The sequence below is a fragment of the Scatophagus argus genome, chromosome 1 (assembly GCF_020382885.2).
Source record: "Scatophagus argus isolate fScaArg1 chromosome 1, fScaArg1.pri, whole genome shotgun sequence".
NCBI classification, from domain to species: domain Eukaryota; kingdom Metazoa; phylum Chordata; class Actinopteri; family Scatophagidae; genus Scatophagus; species Scatophagus argus.
Window position 1 is genome coordinate 27,515,244 of NC_058493.1, and position 12,244 is coordinate 27,527,487.

The 12,244-nt window shown below is 45.5% G+C and overlaps 2 protein-coding genes across 3 annotated transcripts in view; both read right to left on the reverse strand.

The window, feature by feature from the left end:
• Positions 1-1,490, reverse strand: part of adamtsl5 (ADAMTS like 5) — a 33,090-nt gene extending 31,600 nt beyond the window's left edge. Inside the window, exon 1 of the mRNA XM_046396053.1 lies at positions 1,348-1,490. The gene's annotated coding sequence lies outside the window, so the exon portion shown is untranslated. The remainder of the gene's footprint in view (positions 1-1,347) is intronic.
• Positions 1,491-5,971: 4,481 nt separating this feature from the next.
• Positions 5,972-12,244, reverse strand: part of crtc3 (CREB regulated transcription coactivator 3) — a 32,471-nt gene continuing 26,198 nt past the window's right edge. For both annotated transcript variants that reach the window (XM_046396104.1, XM_046396094.1), the window contains 5 exons: positions 11,126-11,361; positions 10,559-10,729; positions 9,579-9,662; positions 8,902-9,133; positions 5,972-8,579 (listed from right to left, as the gene is read on the reverse strand). In XM_046396104.1, coding sequence (XP_046252060.1) covers positions 8,374-8,579; positions 8,902-9,133; positions 9,579-9,662; positions 10,559-10,729; positions 11,126-11,361 — 929 coding nt within the window. In that variant the 3' untranslated portion in view covers positions 5,972-8,373. The remainder of the gene's footprint in view (positions 8,580-8,901; positions 9,134-9,578; positions 9,663-10,558; positions 10,730-11,125; positions 11,362-12,244) is intronic.

Genomic DNA, 12,244 nt, shown 5'->3' on the forward strand with positions numbered 1-12,244 from the left:
CTCACCAAACAACCCGTCACAGCTTTCCCGGAGGCGAACCCCAGTGACTCACTGAAGGTATTTGTTTGGCTCAGCTGAAAGAGGCCACTTTGAAAAACTTCAAACCTTTAACATCAGTATATTTTCACATACGCCGAAATTCTTCTCTGCGTTTAACCCATCGCTGATTGAACACACACATGCAACATGTGGGAATCGAACCGGCAACCCTTGTGTGTGTGGGTCTTACAAAAGGCTTTTACTTTGCTTTCACCTGCAACTGAAGAAATGACAGCCGTCCACACAAGAGCTGTTGTTATTATGTCCGGAGAGGAAGTTTCACTTTTGCAGAGTTTTGCATCGTGAAAACCTGATGTTGAAACTGGTTTGTGTGGTCGTCCACATCAGATGTGAAACCATTCACTCCACACAGCAAAAACCAGCGAAGAAAGACGAGTCATGTATCGCAGATGATAAAGCTCGTTATTTTTAAGGATTGTTATGCATGAAACCAAACCAAACTGACCTCCACAAACACACAACAGAGAGCCTGCACTCCGAGTCGCAGCCGCCGCCGCCGCCGCCGCGAGGGGCCAGTCAGATGACGAAGGCTTGCTGTGATTGGCTGGGAACAAAACTGTGCGATAGTCTTTTTTTTTTCTAGATCTGCGTACAAAAAGGACCGAGTCAGGTACGCTGGGATGGTTTGGCCGGTTTTGGTGCTACTTAGTACTGCGTTATTGACTTCATTCTATTCTATTTTATGTTTATCTAATCTTGATTTAATGAGGCAGTCTCACTGAGGCCACATGAGACCAGAGGAACACAATCAGCAAACACAATACAACAAAGAGTTAATAAAAACATTTAAAAGAGTCAGGAAAACATCAGTCAGCGGAGCTTTGAAAGCACCAGAGGGTGCGGTGCAGTTTGTCTTTCACTCTGTTTAAAAGGTGCGTAACACCTGAACCACCTGAAGGTGTTGAGTATCCATACCCAGCCCTTGTCGGCATCCAAATATGAGAATATAATGATGATAAACGATGCTATTAAGATCTCAGAGATAAGATTAATTTTTCAAAGCACAATAATTTCAAACAATCTTTAACTGAGCTGGAGTGGATTAAACTTGTGGGAGTATTTCATCACCAGTGTACGTTCACTGTGTGGACCATATGATGATGGTTAACGAGAGGACATTCACTCTGAAGAGAAGTCTGAGATCTCCACATCAGCAATAAGAGCCTTCATTGGCCCGGAGGTTTCAAAACGTGATCCGCACACAGTATGTGCACCATGATGTCTGAGGACACCAACGCACTGAGGTAGCAAACAGTGAGGCTTTTCCTGATGAACACACACACCGACCTGAAAGCCGTCAGAGCTGCTCTAACCCCAACCCTAAGACATCTGGATGGGAAACATCTGCTGCCTCCGTCCCGGCTGACGTTATCCCAGGTCTTCACATGTGAGGCCCCGTAAACGCTTCAGCACAGGCTCCTGTAGAGCACACTAGATGTTACTGCATGTTCAATAAACTACACGCACGCACACACACACACACACACAGATAAACACAAATCTTTCTCTCTCAAGCTGTGCTGACACGGTAGTCTGAGAAACACATCTCATCATCTCAATACAAACATCTTTAAGCCACCAAACACAGCTGCAGGAGTGAATCAACACCACTGTGTGTGTGTGTGTGTGTGTGTGTGTGTGTGTGTGTGTGTGCATGTAAAAATAACCAAATTAAAATTGCAAACACGCAGTAAACAAAGTCATGCCTGATCGCTCATTGCCAACAGATGTTCCCACTGGGCAGGAATGTGTTTCAGTGTTTGTTGGCTGAGAATAACACATAAGCATGTAAACAAAAACAAAAACCAGCAGCAACCACATCCAAGCCCCCATTCACAAAGCAGACCTCAGATCAGATGCTCCTGCAGCTCCTCCTGCTCCTCCTGCTCTGGGAATGAAGTTCATTTGAGTGTGTTCAGCTCTGAACCTGCTCCTGTTGTGTGGGATTAAGATATTTCAGTCAGTCCCGACACACAACAGCAGAGGTGTGAGTGCTAAAAACACCAGAGCGTTCAGACGGTCAGAGAGCTGAGGGCTTCTCAGATGTTCCTGTCAAACTCTGCATCCAGCTGTTGGATGGATTATGAAATCTGGTGTCTGCATTCGTGCTCCTCAGCCCATCTGGTCGTCCCCAGAGATTTCAAACAGAGTCGGAACACGTCAAACACACGTGACAAACGCTTCAGTTAAAACAACCGGCAGCTGAACCTGTCGCCTCAGTGAAAGCTCTTCATCGTGCTGACGGGGATAATGTTGGCAGGTGTACCGTCACAATTCAAAGTGTTTTGGGGTTTTTTAAACTGTGGGGCCTTGATTTCAGAAAGAGACAGAAAAAAATCAGGCTTCTCATTTTTAAAGAGCAACTTGATGTTGTCAGTTGAAGGGACAACTGATGCTAGCAGATCTTACCTGTGAGCACAGCTTACCTGTTAGCAGATCTTACCTGTTAGCACATCTTACCTGCTAGCACAGCTTACCTGTTAGCACAACTTACCTGCTAGCAGTTCTTACCTGCTAGCACAGCTTACCTGCTAGTTTGCTGAAATTTATCTGGCTGTTATCTACATTTCTTACTCTCTAGCTTTATTAGCTGGGATGCTAGCTACTAGCAGGCTACTAGAGTTAATCATAGATGTAGCTCGGTGGCGATTAAGCTAACTGACAAGCCAACCCTGCAGCTAATCCTTATTTCAATCAGATTTGCCTTATTAACACAGCAGTCTACAGTGAAATAGGATGTAACCTGGCCTGTTTGGCCTTTAGCATCCTATTAATAGCTCTGCTAGCTAATGTGTGACATAAGCCGGTCAGAAATGTAGTTAACAGCCTGCATCTTCGCATTAGCCGAATTCTACGTGTGTAATTTAACTGAAGAGGCTTTTATTTACATTTTTAACCAGCCTCCTTCACAGTTAGCTAGCTGGAGTGCTAGCTATTAAAAGATCACAATACAATGTAATGTGAGAGTTACAGGAGCTACAGGGAAATCCTTCATTCATTTTAATAACTTACTGTGTGGTAGAAATATGTTTACTCCCACCAAACCGACACTCAAACCAAACAAATCACAGTGGCTCAGGTTAAATTGGACGGTCGAACCACCGACCACAATGTAGGATTAAGCGTTAAGCGACACTGAAGCTCAGGCTCAGGTGTACTCGCTTATTGCCTGCAGTAATGAAGTTTTCCCCTTCAGTCACACAGTAATTTCACAAAGACGGGAGCTGTAGAGGACTGCACATGGGGGGAGACGGGTTATTGAAAGAGCTGTTTAATTCTTCAATGACTTATCATTAAAGGATTTTTCTAAACACTTAAGATTTTCCTGTTTATTTGCGTCTGCGTACAGGACCCTTTGTGGTGAAGTTTAGCAGCATTTAAGTCTCAAAATGAGATTCCACGTGGATTTTCTTTGTTCTCTTTCACACACACTCGCACAGTCGATGCCAGAAGAGTAGAACAGTGACAGTAAATGACTGTGTTGTATGTCATGTGTCTCAAACAGCACAAAAGAGTCAAGCGGCTCTGTTGTTAAGTCTCTTCCTCTGCACTGAACGAGCACATGGTCCATCAGAAAGCGTGAGCCGCTCCCCGACTTTCATGCCACGCCAGGACTTTCTGAAATCTGCCCAGCCTTTAAATGAAAACGGGACAAAGTGTTCAAAACAAATATCTCTCTCCTCTTTTATCAATATCACAACCACGTGAAGAAAACCCAATCTGGAGACATTTTCGATCACAGGTTTTTCTCTTTAGGGTCTGGGTGGAGAGAAAGCAGGACTCGCTCAGCAACAATAAACATCAGCAAAACATGTGGTGAAGACTCAAAGTCAAGGAGGCTTCTCGTCGCAAACAGTAAAAGAACAAGGCCATGAGAACAGTTCACTGCAAGTAATGGGAAAATGAGGAAATGTGGCTAAACGGCTGGCGGGAACAGCAAGCATAATCTAATATTTTAATGCCCAGTTTCATTCAGAGTAGCTAATTGATGGGGCAGCAAACGAGCTTTGAGCAGCTCCTGTGTTAAAGAACGAAACAAAGACTAAAGACAAAGAAATGTCAACAGTTAACGCAATGCGAGGCACTCGTGGTGCAGAAGAAGAGGACACGGTGAGGCGATGCGTAATGAGAAGAGCACCAGTGAAACCTGAGAGGCCGTGAGGAAGATGGGATGAAAAACCACATTCATGTTTGTATCAGTTTGAAGGATGTTTTGTCGCTGCTTCACTAAGTCTATTCAGCAGCTTGTCCTCAAAGCATAAAAACTGCTTTTCCATTCTTTTTTATTGCACAAATTAAAATGTGTGTATAGCAAGACATCTTCTGCCATAATTAAGGAACGACGATTGGGTGACAAATGGATGGTGATCTGGACACCAGATCACCATCCATTGGACACATCTGGACACATCCAGATTGACACATCTGGACATCCGCTTGTGATGAACAACGAGTGAAGCTAATTTCTTCCCGGATGAGCAGAATATTTCCAAAGCGTTTCCACACTGAGGTACTTCTACCTTAAGTACAAGCTCTGAGTACTTCATATCCAAACAGCACAGGCAGATCATCAAGACTACAAGTCACAAATTGTTTTTAATGTTTAAGTTCAATACAATAAAGCAATTAAAATTTGGCCTGCAGGTTGTTTCACACAGACTTCGTTAATTACTTTGAGCCGGCAGCTCAGTTCAGAGCTGCTTCAGGTTCCCACCAGCTGGAAGACACACACACACACCAACATCGTCCTCGGAGGAATTTCAGGCTGGCATCCTGACCTGCCCAGACTCACTGTGTGGACCGACTCCAGCTCTCTGACTGATGACTGTGATTATCTGTGTGTGTGTGTGTGTGTGTGTGTGTGTGTTGTTTTGGAAACTCATGCCCAGATTGCTCTCTACATACGAGCTTTGGCTGATTTCCAGGAGCCCACACTGTCCATCTGTCAGACTGTACTGCCCTCACACACTCCTGTGTATACACTGTACTGCATGGGCTGCAATCCCCACCTGCTGGGCAACAAATGTCACCAGCGTTAACCAATCAGAACAACCGATTTGAGGGACTGATTTGCATTTTTAAAGTCTCTCGTAAAACTGTTCCCTCATGCCCACATGCACTCTGAAACAGTTTCTGGTTGTTGTGACTGTTGTTCCTGTGCATACTGGCTGCAACACGACGCCAGAATTTCAGGTGAGGCTAATTCACACCAAGTTAAACACAGCAAGAGGCCATTTATCACAGTCACAGAACTTTGATTCATCTCCTTATCGCCCACCCAGTGCAGCTTAAAATGAATCACTGTTTTCTTTTAAATCCTACAGCTGATCATCTCCAGCGAGGTAATGATAAGCAGCATCAAATTGTCACCATCTGACTCCCATTTGGATCTTGGCAAATAAACACTGAGTATTACAGCCATCACCTGAAAGAACTTTGTGGTGGCCTCTGATGAGCTGGAACACCAAAAAAAAACCTGACTACACTGTATGAAAACAGGACTGGGATCAGTTAGGTTTTATTAACAAAAAAAAAATGGAGGGAATTTTCAAAACAAAGTCCAGCTCTTTCTACAAAATGTTGACTTTTAGGGATCAAAGGATGTAAAGTGTTTGTGTTTTTTACTTACAGAAGACGTGAGGTTAAAGATTGTTTCATGTGTTGAACTTGCACTGAAAACGTCGTGCGTCTTCAAAGCAGTTCTGATCAGTGGAACCGGACGGCGAAGATTTGCGCTGTTCAAAAAATGAATATATGACTTCGGTTATGAAAACTCTCTTAACAGCATTTTATGTTTTTTTGTCCAGCCGCCACACTGGGATGTTGGACATCTGAACTTCACAGCACTGCTGCCATCTACTGGCAGCAACAACAGCTGCACCCGGTGACGATTTAAACATCACAAGCTTCAGACTGGATGCACAGTATAGTTTTATTGTTTATATTAAATCAGAAAGATAAGCACTATAACATACGTTACAAACCAAAAACATTTTATATCTCGGGGGGAAAACAAACTGACATTACAAAAAAAAAAAAAAGTAGTAACACTAGTGGACAAAACATTCTTTAAATAAGAGAACTGTACATTTTAATATGCAACTAAAAAAAGTAAGACACCAAAAAAATGAACAGTGAGAGAAAAGACCAACAGGCAGTTAGTACCAAACAGAGCTAAAGCTAAAGGGAAGTGATCACAAGCTGATAACGTTACTGCTGGAATATGAAAAGTTAAAATACAACAAAGTAAGGCAGCAGAAGGCAGGCGTTTAGACAGCAGCAAACAGGCCGGGACAGACAGGAAGGAAACTCAGCTGCAGAGAGGCTCCACCATGTTAAAGAGATAACAAGAGGAGCAGATAAAAACTTTATAGCAGTAACTGAATACAAACTCTTAAAAAACATGAAAACCCAACAGCCCGCTTCATTCTGCATTTGACAAACAATCACACCAAATCTCTTCCGGAGCCCACAGTCCACACAGTGCAGGTGTGACTGAAGAGTAAGAACCACAAACATCAATGCAACGCACCATCGCGCCTGCAACACAAAACGTCGCAGCAGTTCCTCGAAATCTACAAATTCATGTCTCTGACTGCTGAAGCAGGAGCAGACACTCGTCTGTGGACACTGGACACATGTGATCTCTAGCCAACCTGCTGCCCCACACGGTGACACCAAGCAGACCTGCAAGTCGTGCTGCACTGCATAATGTTCGACATGCGCCTGTTCAACAGGGACTGACAAAAGTTGCATAGTTAAAGGAGCAAAGGACGACATCTGCTCCTTTTCAGAGCCAATATTAATAAAATAAAAAGCTCTCTGGCTTTATTTTAAACAGACACTGGGGGGCACTCAATGCCCTAAATGGCACTGAGTTATTACATAATCAAATGTAAATATGAACTGTAGGACCACACAGTAAAAGAAGTCCAGAAAATACAATTTAAATTCTCTCACATCTTATTAAATGTGCAGTGACTATAAACCCATTAGTCACATTTAGAAGAAATGGCTTCATTCAACTTCTTTGGGTTATCAGGTAACCAAAACAAACAAAAAAAAAATCTTACCAGGTGTAAAAATCAGTTTACACACTGCGAACCAATTAGTGCAAATGAGGTTAAGTGCAATGTTACATGATGTCCGATGTCCACGTCTGCTCTCTGCCGAGGGGGGCGGCGTCACCGTACTGCTGGAACACGAGCACAGGAAGCCGGATGCAAAAGGATATTCGGGACATAAGAGATCCACAGTAGCACAGCGCATGCCCTTATTCACAACCAGAGTCAAAGTACAGTACAAGTGCCATCAGTCAGTACAAAATGGAAAATAAAAACGAATACAATGATTGTACGTAGACGTTTAAAAACAAAAAAAAAGCCGTCAGGGGTCATCACCTGAAGGGGGGGGGGGGGGGGGGGGGGGGGCCTCGGTCCAAATGATAAGGAAAAATATATCATTTATTCCATACGTCTCAGAATTTTATTTCTTAGTTAGAAATTCAAAAATCTAGACTCTTAATTGAAAGTTATTAAAATCTCATATCTTTCTTTGTAAACAGCTTGCCCTTTTTGTTTCTACTTTGAAAATACATTCTAATCAGAGATTGAGGCTTACATCCTGTCAGTGTGTAGATATATATTTGTATTTAAAGATCTGAGGCAAACATCTCAGAAATAATCCGTTACCACTTGTGTAAAGAAATACATTTTAGACAAAAAGCTCTAGTTCCTCTGCGTCTTCATTTCTACCGTGATTGTTCAGAGCAACAGCTGCTTTCACCTGAAGAAGGCCGGACTGCCATTCCCTCATTTACTGGAGCTGTGAGACAAGTCAAAATGTGCGCCGGCGTTTCTGCTGCTCCTCAGCATGGCGATGGGGGTTGCTATGGTGTGTAACCATGGCGATACGGTTGCCATGGCTTCAGGGAGCTGATGATGATGATGATGAGGAACAGAAGCGGGAGGACTTCGGCTCCTCGCTGGATGGTCTCACATGTTCGTCCCGGTCTTTGCGGCCGGAGGAGGTGCAGACTTCAGAGCTGCATCCATTCACCTCGTGTCAGAGGAAGTCCGAGTGTGTGTGAGGGTTAACTTTGCATGAAGCGGGTGTAAACAGTGTTTGTTCACAGGTCTCCTCCTTTAGAAGTGTGTGTGCATGACGGTGCACAACTTGTTTCACATTTAATGAATCTTAGTGGCAGTGGCTGCATGCACAGCGGCCCTGTAGAGTTCGACTGCATGCAGATTCATTCATCTGTACACTCTGTACACTACACGTGTGTGTGTGTGTGTGTGACGCTCCTGATGTTCAGAGTCTGTCACTGCGGAAGGTGTCCTCCACAGAGGGGTCCGGCAGCACCATGTCGGGATCACTGAGCATGCTCAGACCGTCCAGGCTGAGGGGCTCGATGCGCAGCTCGTCCTCCAGCGGGAAGCCTCCCTCGGAGTCGAAGCATTCGGGCACCGTAGAGAGCGCACTGCTGATGTCCTTTGACAGACTGGGGTTGGAGTCATCTGTGAGAGAGACAAACAGACGATGTTGGGTGAGTGTTTCCTCCTGTCTGGAAAGCACTTCCTCTGGCCAACGGCGCCACCGTACTCGCCGTTCTGACAGCTAACGTATCGTATGCTGCCAAACAGAAACAAGACCCAAACATCAGCACCTGACGCAGCACAGACACGAGTCCTCATGAAGTTGTGTTCACTTACTCACAGTGTCACTTACTCATCTTCTTTCTGTTAAAAACAAAACAAACACTGACCTCCTCTTGCCCAGGGTGCACTTACGGTGGCCTATGAAGGACAGCAAACCAACCAGCAGACCGTTCAGACCTACCAGTGAGTATGATGTTGGGCAGGCCTCCGCTGCAGTTGGAGTACAGCATGTTGGACCTCATGTGACCCGGATCCTGATGCAGGCTGCCATGGCTGCCGCCCAGCCCCGACAGGGCGGCCTGGGAGTTGTAGAGCAAAGAGGACGAGGAGGAGGGAGAGGAGGAGGAAGGGTCGAAGCAAGAGCCCCCTGCTGTAGAGCTCATCGTGTTTTCCAACAGACCAAACTGGTCCAACTGGATGCAAAACGGAAGAAAATGCAAAGAATCAGTGAGACGGGTTGTCGATCACTCTGGCAGCCTAATCCTACGTGATGCGTTCACGTTTTCTCATAACATCTACAGCGCATGGAAAACCTTCTCAACACAACAGCTGATGACAATGACACACTCTGTTCAGCTCTGTGGTCTGACAAAACACTGGAGTACAAGTTATAGTGTTGGCAAATCCATTCATGAGCAGGACTTCTACAGAGAAAGTAAAGTCTGATCGAGGCCTGCAGTGCTGATTCAGCCCATCACGGCCACAAAAAACACTCTGCAGTCTGCATCCTGCTGAGTTTTAAAGTCTGGAGTCAGATTTTCCAACACTGTGTGATGCATTTCACATCCGTCAGCAGAGAGCTGAAGGGAGGAGCACCTGCACCACAGAGCAGGATTCAGCACAGTCTGCAGCATCTACCTGATAGTTGAAGGTCTTGCACTGGCGGTTGGAAAACTGCAGCTCCATGAAGGGGTCGCTGAAGAACGACGCCATGTTGTTTTGCTGTCAGGGAAGAAAAGAGCCAAAACACGACACTGTTGTCAATTCTGGGAAGAAAACAAACAAACACAAGCAAACAACAGAATTCCGACCTCGTGGTCGTATGCTTCTGTACACCAGTCTGTGTGCAGCTTGCACCCACATCTGTCCAGACTCAACATCTGCAGCATCTGACACACACACACACACGTTCAAGCCAGCAGCACAGAAGATCCACACAATCAGCACAGTTTGAAGGAGATCAGAGTCTCCGGTTCAGTCTGTGACCACATGTGAGATCTGGTCCCAGTCTGCCCTCCACTTCCTGAGTTCTGCTGCTGAATAACAGGAAACACCATGAGGTCTGAGTGAGGCTGACCTTTGACCCTATTAGAGTGGACGTTGGGCCAAATGGGACGAAATCTGTTGGTGTTCCTGAGATATTGTGCTGCTGAGAATGAGATGGACTTTCAGAAAGACTTACAAATAACTTAAACAGGCAGGGTAACTCTGGTGTGGAAAAAAGAAAAGGAAAAAAAAGGCAGCAAATCTTCTGAAAGTTTTCTTGTTTCCAAACCTGGCTGATCGACAGAAAATTTCTCTATAAAAATGATCAGAATCTTCTTTTTACCGTTCGAGTGCTTTCATAATGTGAGGATTTGCTGGGTTTCTGGCTGATGTGACTGGTCTGACAGGCGCAGAATATGTGTGTGTTGTGTAATATCAAGCTAACTGTGATCCGTCAACTCGTGTTAATTAAATTTCAGCGTTGAATCTAATCTCCCACGCTAAACTTCTGCCCTGCAGAACGAACATCCACGATGTGCATGCGCGTCACACCACGAACGCTGCTGCACAAAGTACTCTATGTGACTGCGCTCCCGCCAGCCTGCAACTAAGATGCTCGTCAAGTCTCTCACTTGGCTCGTGCTGAAGTCCACTGGGATGTTCTGCAGGGGGGAAATGGGCTGCGGCTGCTGCGGCGGCGGATGGCGTTGTCGGTTCTGGTCCACTGCATGCTGCGGCTGTTGGTAGAGCGGATACGGTGGGGGCGGCTCCCGTGGCATGTTGCTCGTATCCAGAGCAACTCCCTACACAGGACAGAGGAAGCCAGCAGGAGTCACTAAAGGACGATCACATCTTTAATAACAAAGAGTTGGGACCTGAAGTTCGTTTCATCCGACTGCAGGAGCACATGTTGGCTCCACTCTTGAGTATTTTGACAGCAGAGGTTCTTACTTTAGTGGTTCTTACTTCAGGCCTGACATACCTGACAGAATCTTTAACAGCTAAAGATGATAACAAAGTAAAGACACAAAATTTCAATTGGTGATCAGCATCAGCCAATCACACTTCAATCAATCGGCACAAAAAATCCCCATCAGCACACATGTATACACGTGTACGTACATGTATATGTACAGACAGACGAAGGTTAGTTTTTATTGTCTTTCCAGTGCCGTCACGTCAGCGTGAGGTCTGTGTACCTGTGTGATGGGGGACAGCGAGGGGGACATGGTGGGAGACAGCTGCTTGGCCAGGCCCCTGCGCTGCTCGGTGCCAGGAGACAGCGTGAGGGGACTGATGGGAGCAGGCCGTCGCCGGGGGGAGTTGTTGGACAGACGAAGGGATGAGTTGATGGAGGGATTGCTGAGTGACGACTGCAGCTGACAGTTGTTGAGGGACGCCTGGATTGAGGGATTGCTCAGAGAGGAGGACAAACCTGCGAGGACAGCAAAGACAACAAGACATGAGCAGCTCCAAGAGACGGATTCAAAAAGCACCCGAGTGTAAATGTACATGAGACGAAGCTAATGAGGCGGCTGTGAAACCGGAGCAGATATGACCCTCAGAAACCAAGGAGGACATGTGGAAGTTATGATGTAGTATGTACTCGATTTTCCAGAGTGCTCTCCAGTCCCCGACCCAAAACACTGGACTTTATTGTGTGACCGAGGGAGGGGGAGAAAGACGGAGGGCAGAGACAGAGGGAAAAGAAAAGAGCTGATTGTAAGGAGCCAAAACTGGGTCAAAGTTCCTCTGTCACTTTGGTGTTTGGCCAAGCTGAACTGTGTTCGACATGAGAGCCTCACCACACACACACACACACACACTCCCACAAAACACCGAGAGGAAAGAGTGAGTGGGAGCAGCACAGTTCATACGGAGGAAGCTGGAAACAAAGATCATTCAGTGAGTTATCTAGTGCAGTGCAGTCAGGAGAAACCTGGAAGCTGTGCTTCTTTAAGGCTGGAACACACACGCTATTAAAGCTAAAAAGACTTGAACCTCAGCAGATGGTGACTCACACCCACTGACTTACAGTTTCTCTAGTGCTGAAAGTCAGAAGGGGAGCACGCTGAACGACAGGCGATCTGACCAAACCAAACCCTGCTGGAACACAAATTCTCTCCACAAAATCAGAGAAAAACATTCACGTCTTAATCATTACCAGTGTGCCTTCTTTTTGGAGGAAAACCCTGAATTTGGATGGGATGAAGGATTTATTATTTTCAGCACAGTGTGATTAATTTAATTCTTCTCAGAATCTGTCAAAGTGTCCTGTGTTCAAACACAAAGCACCATTCCTGCTCTACATTTAGTCC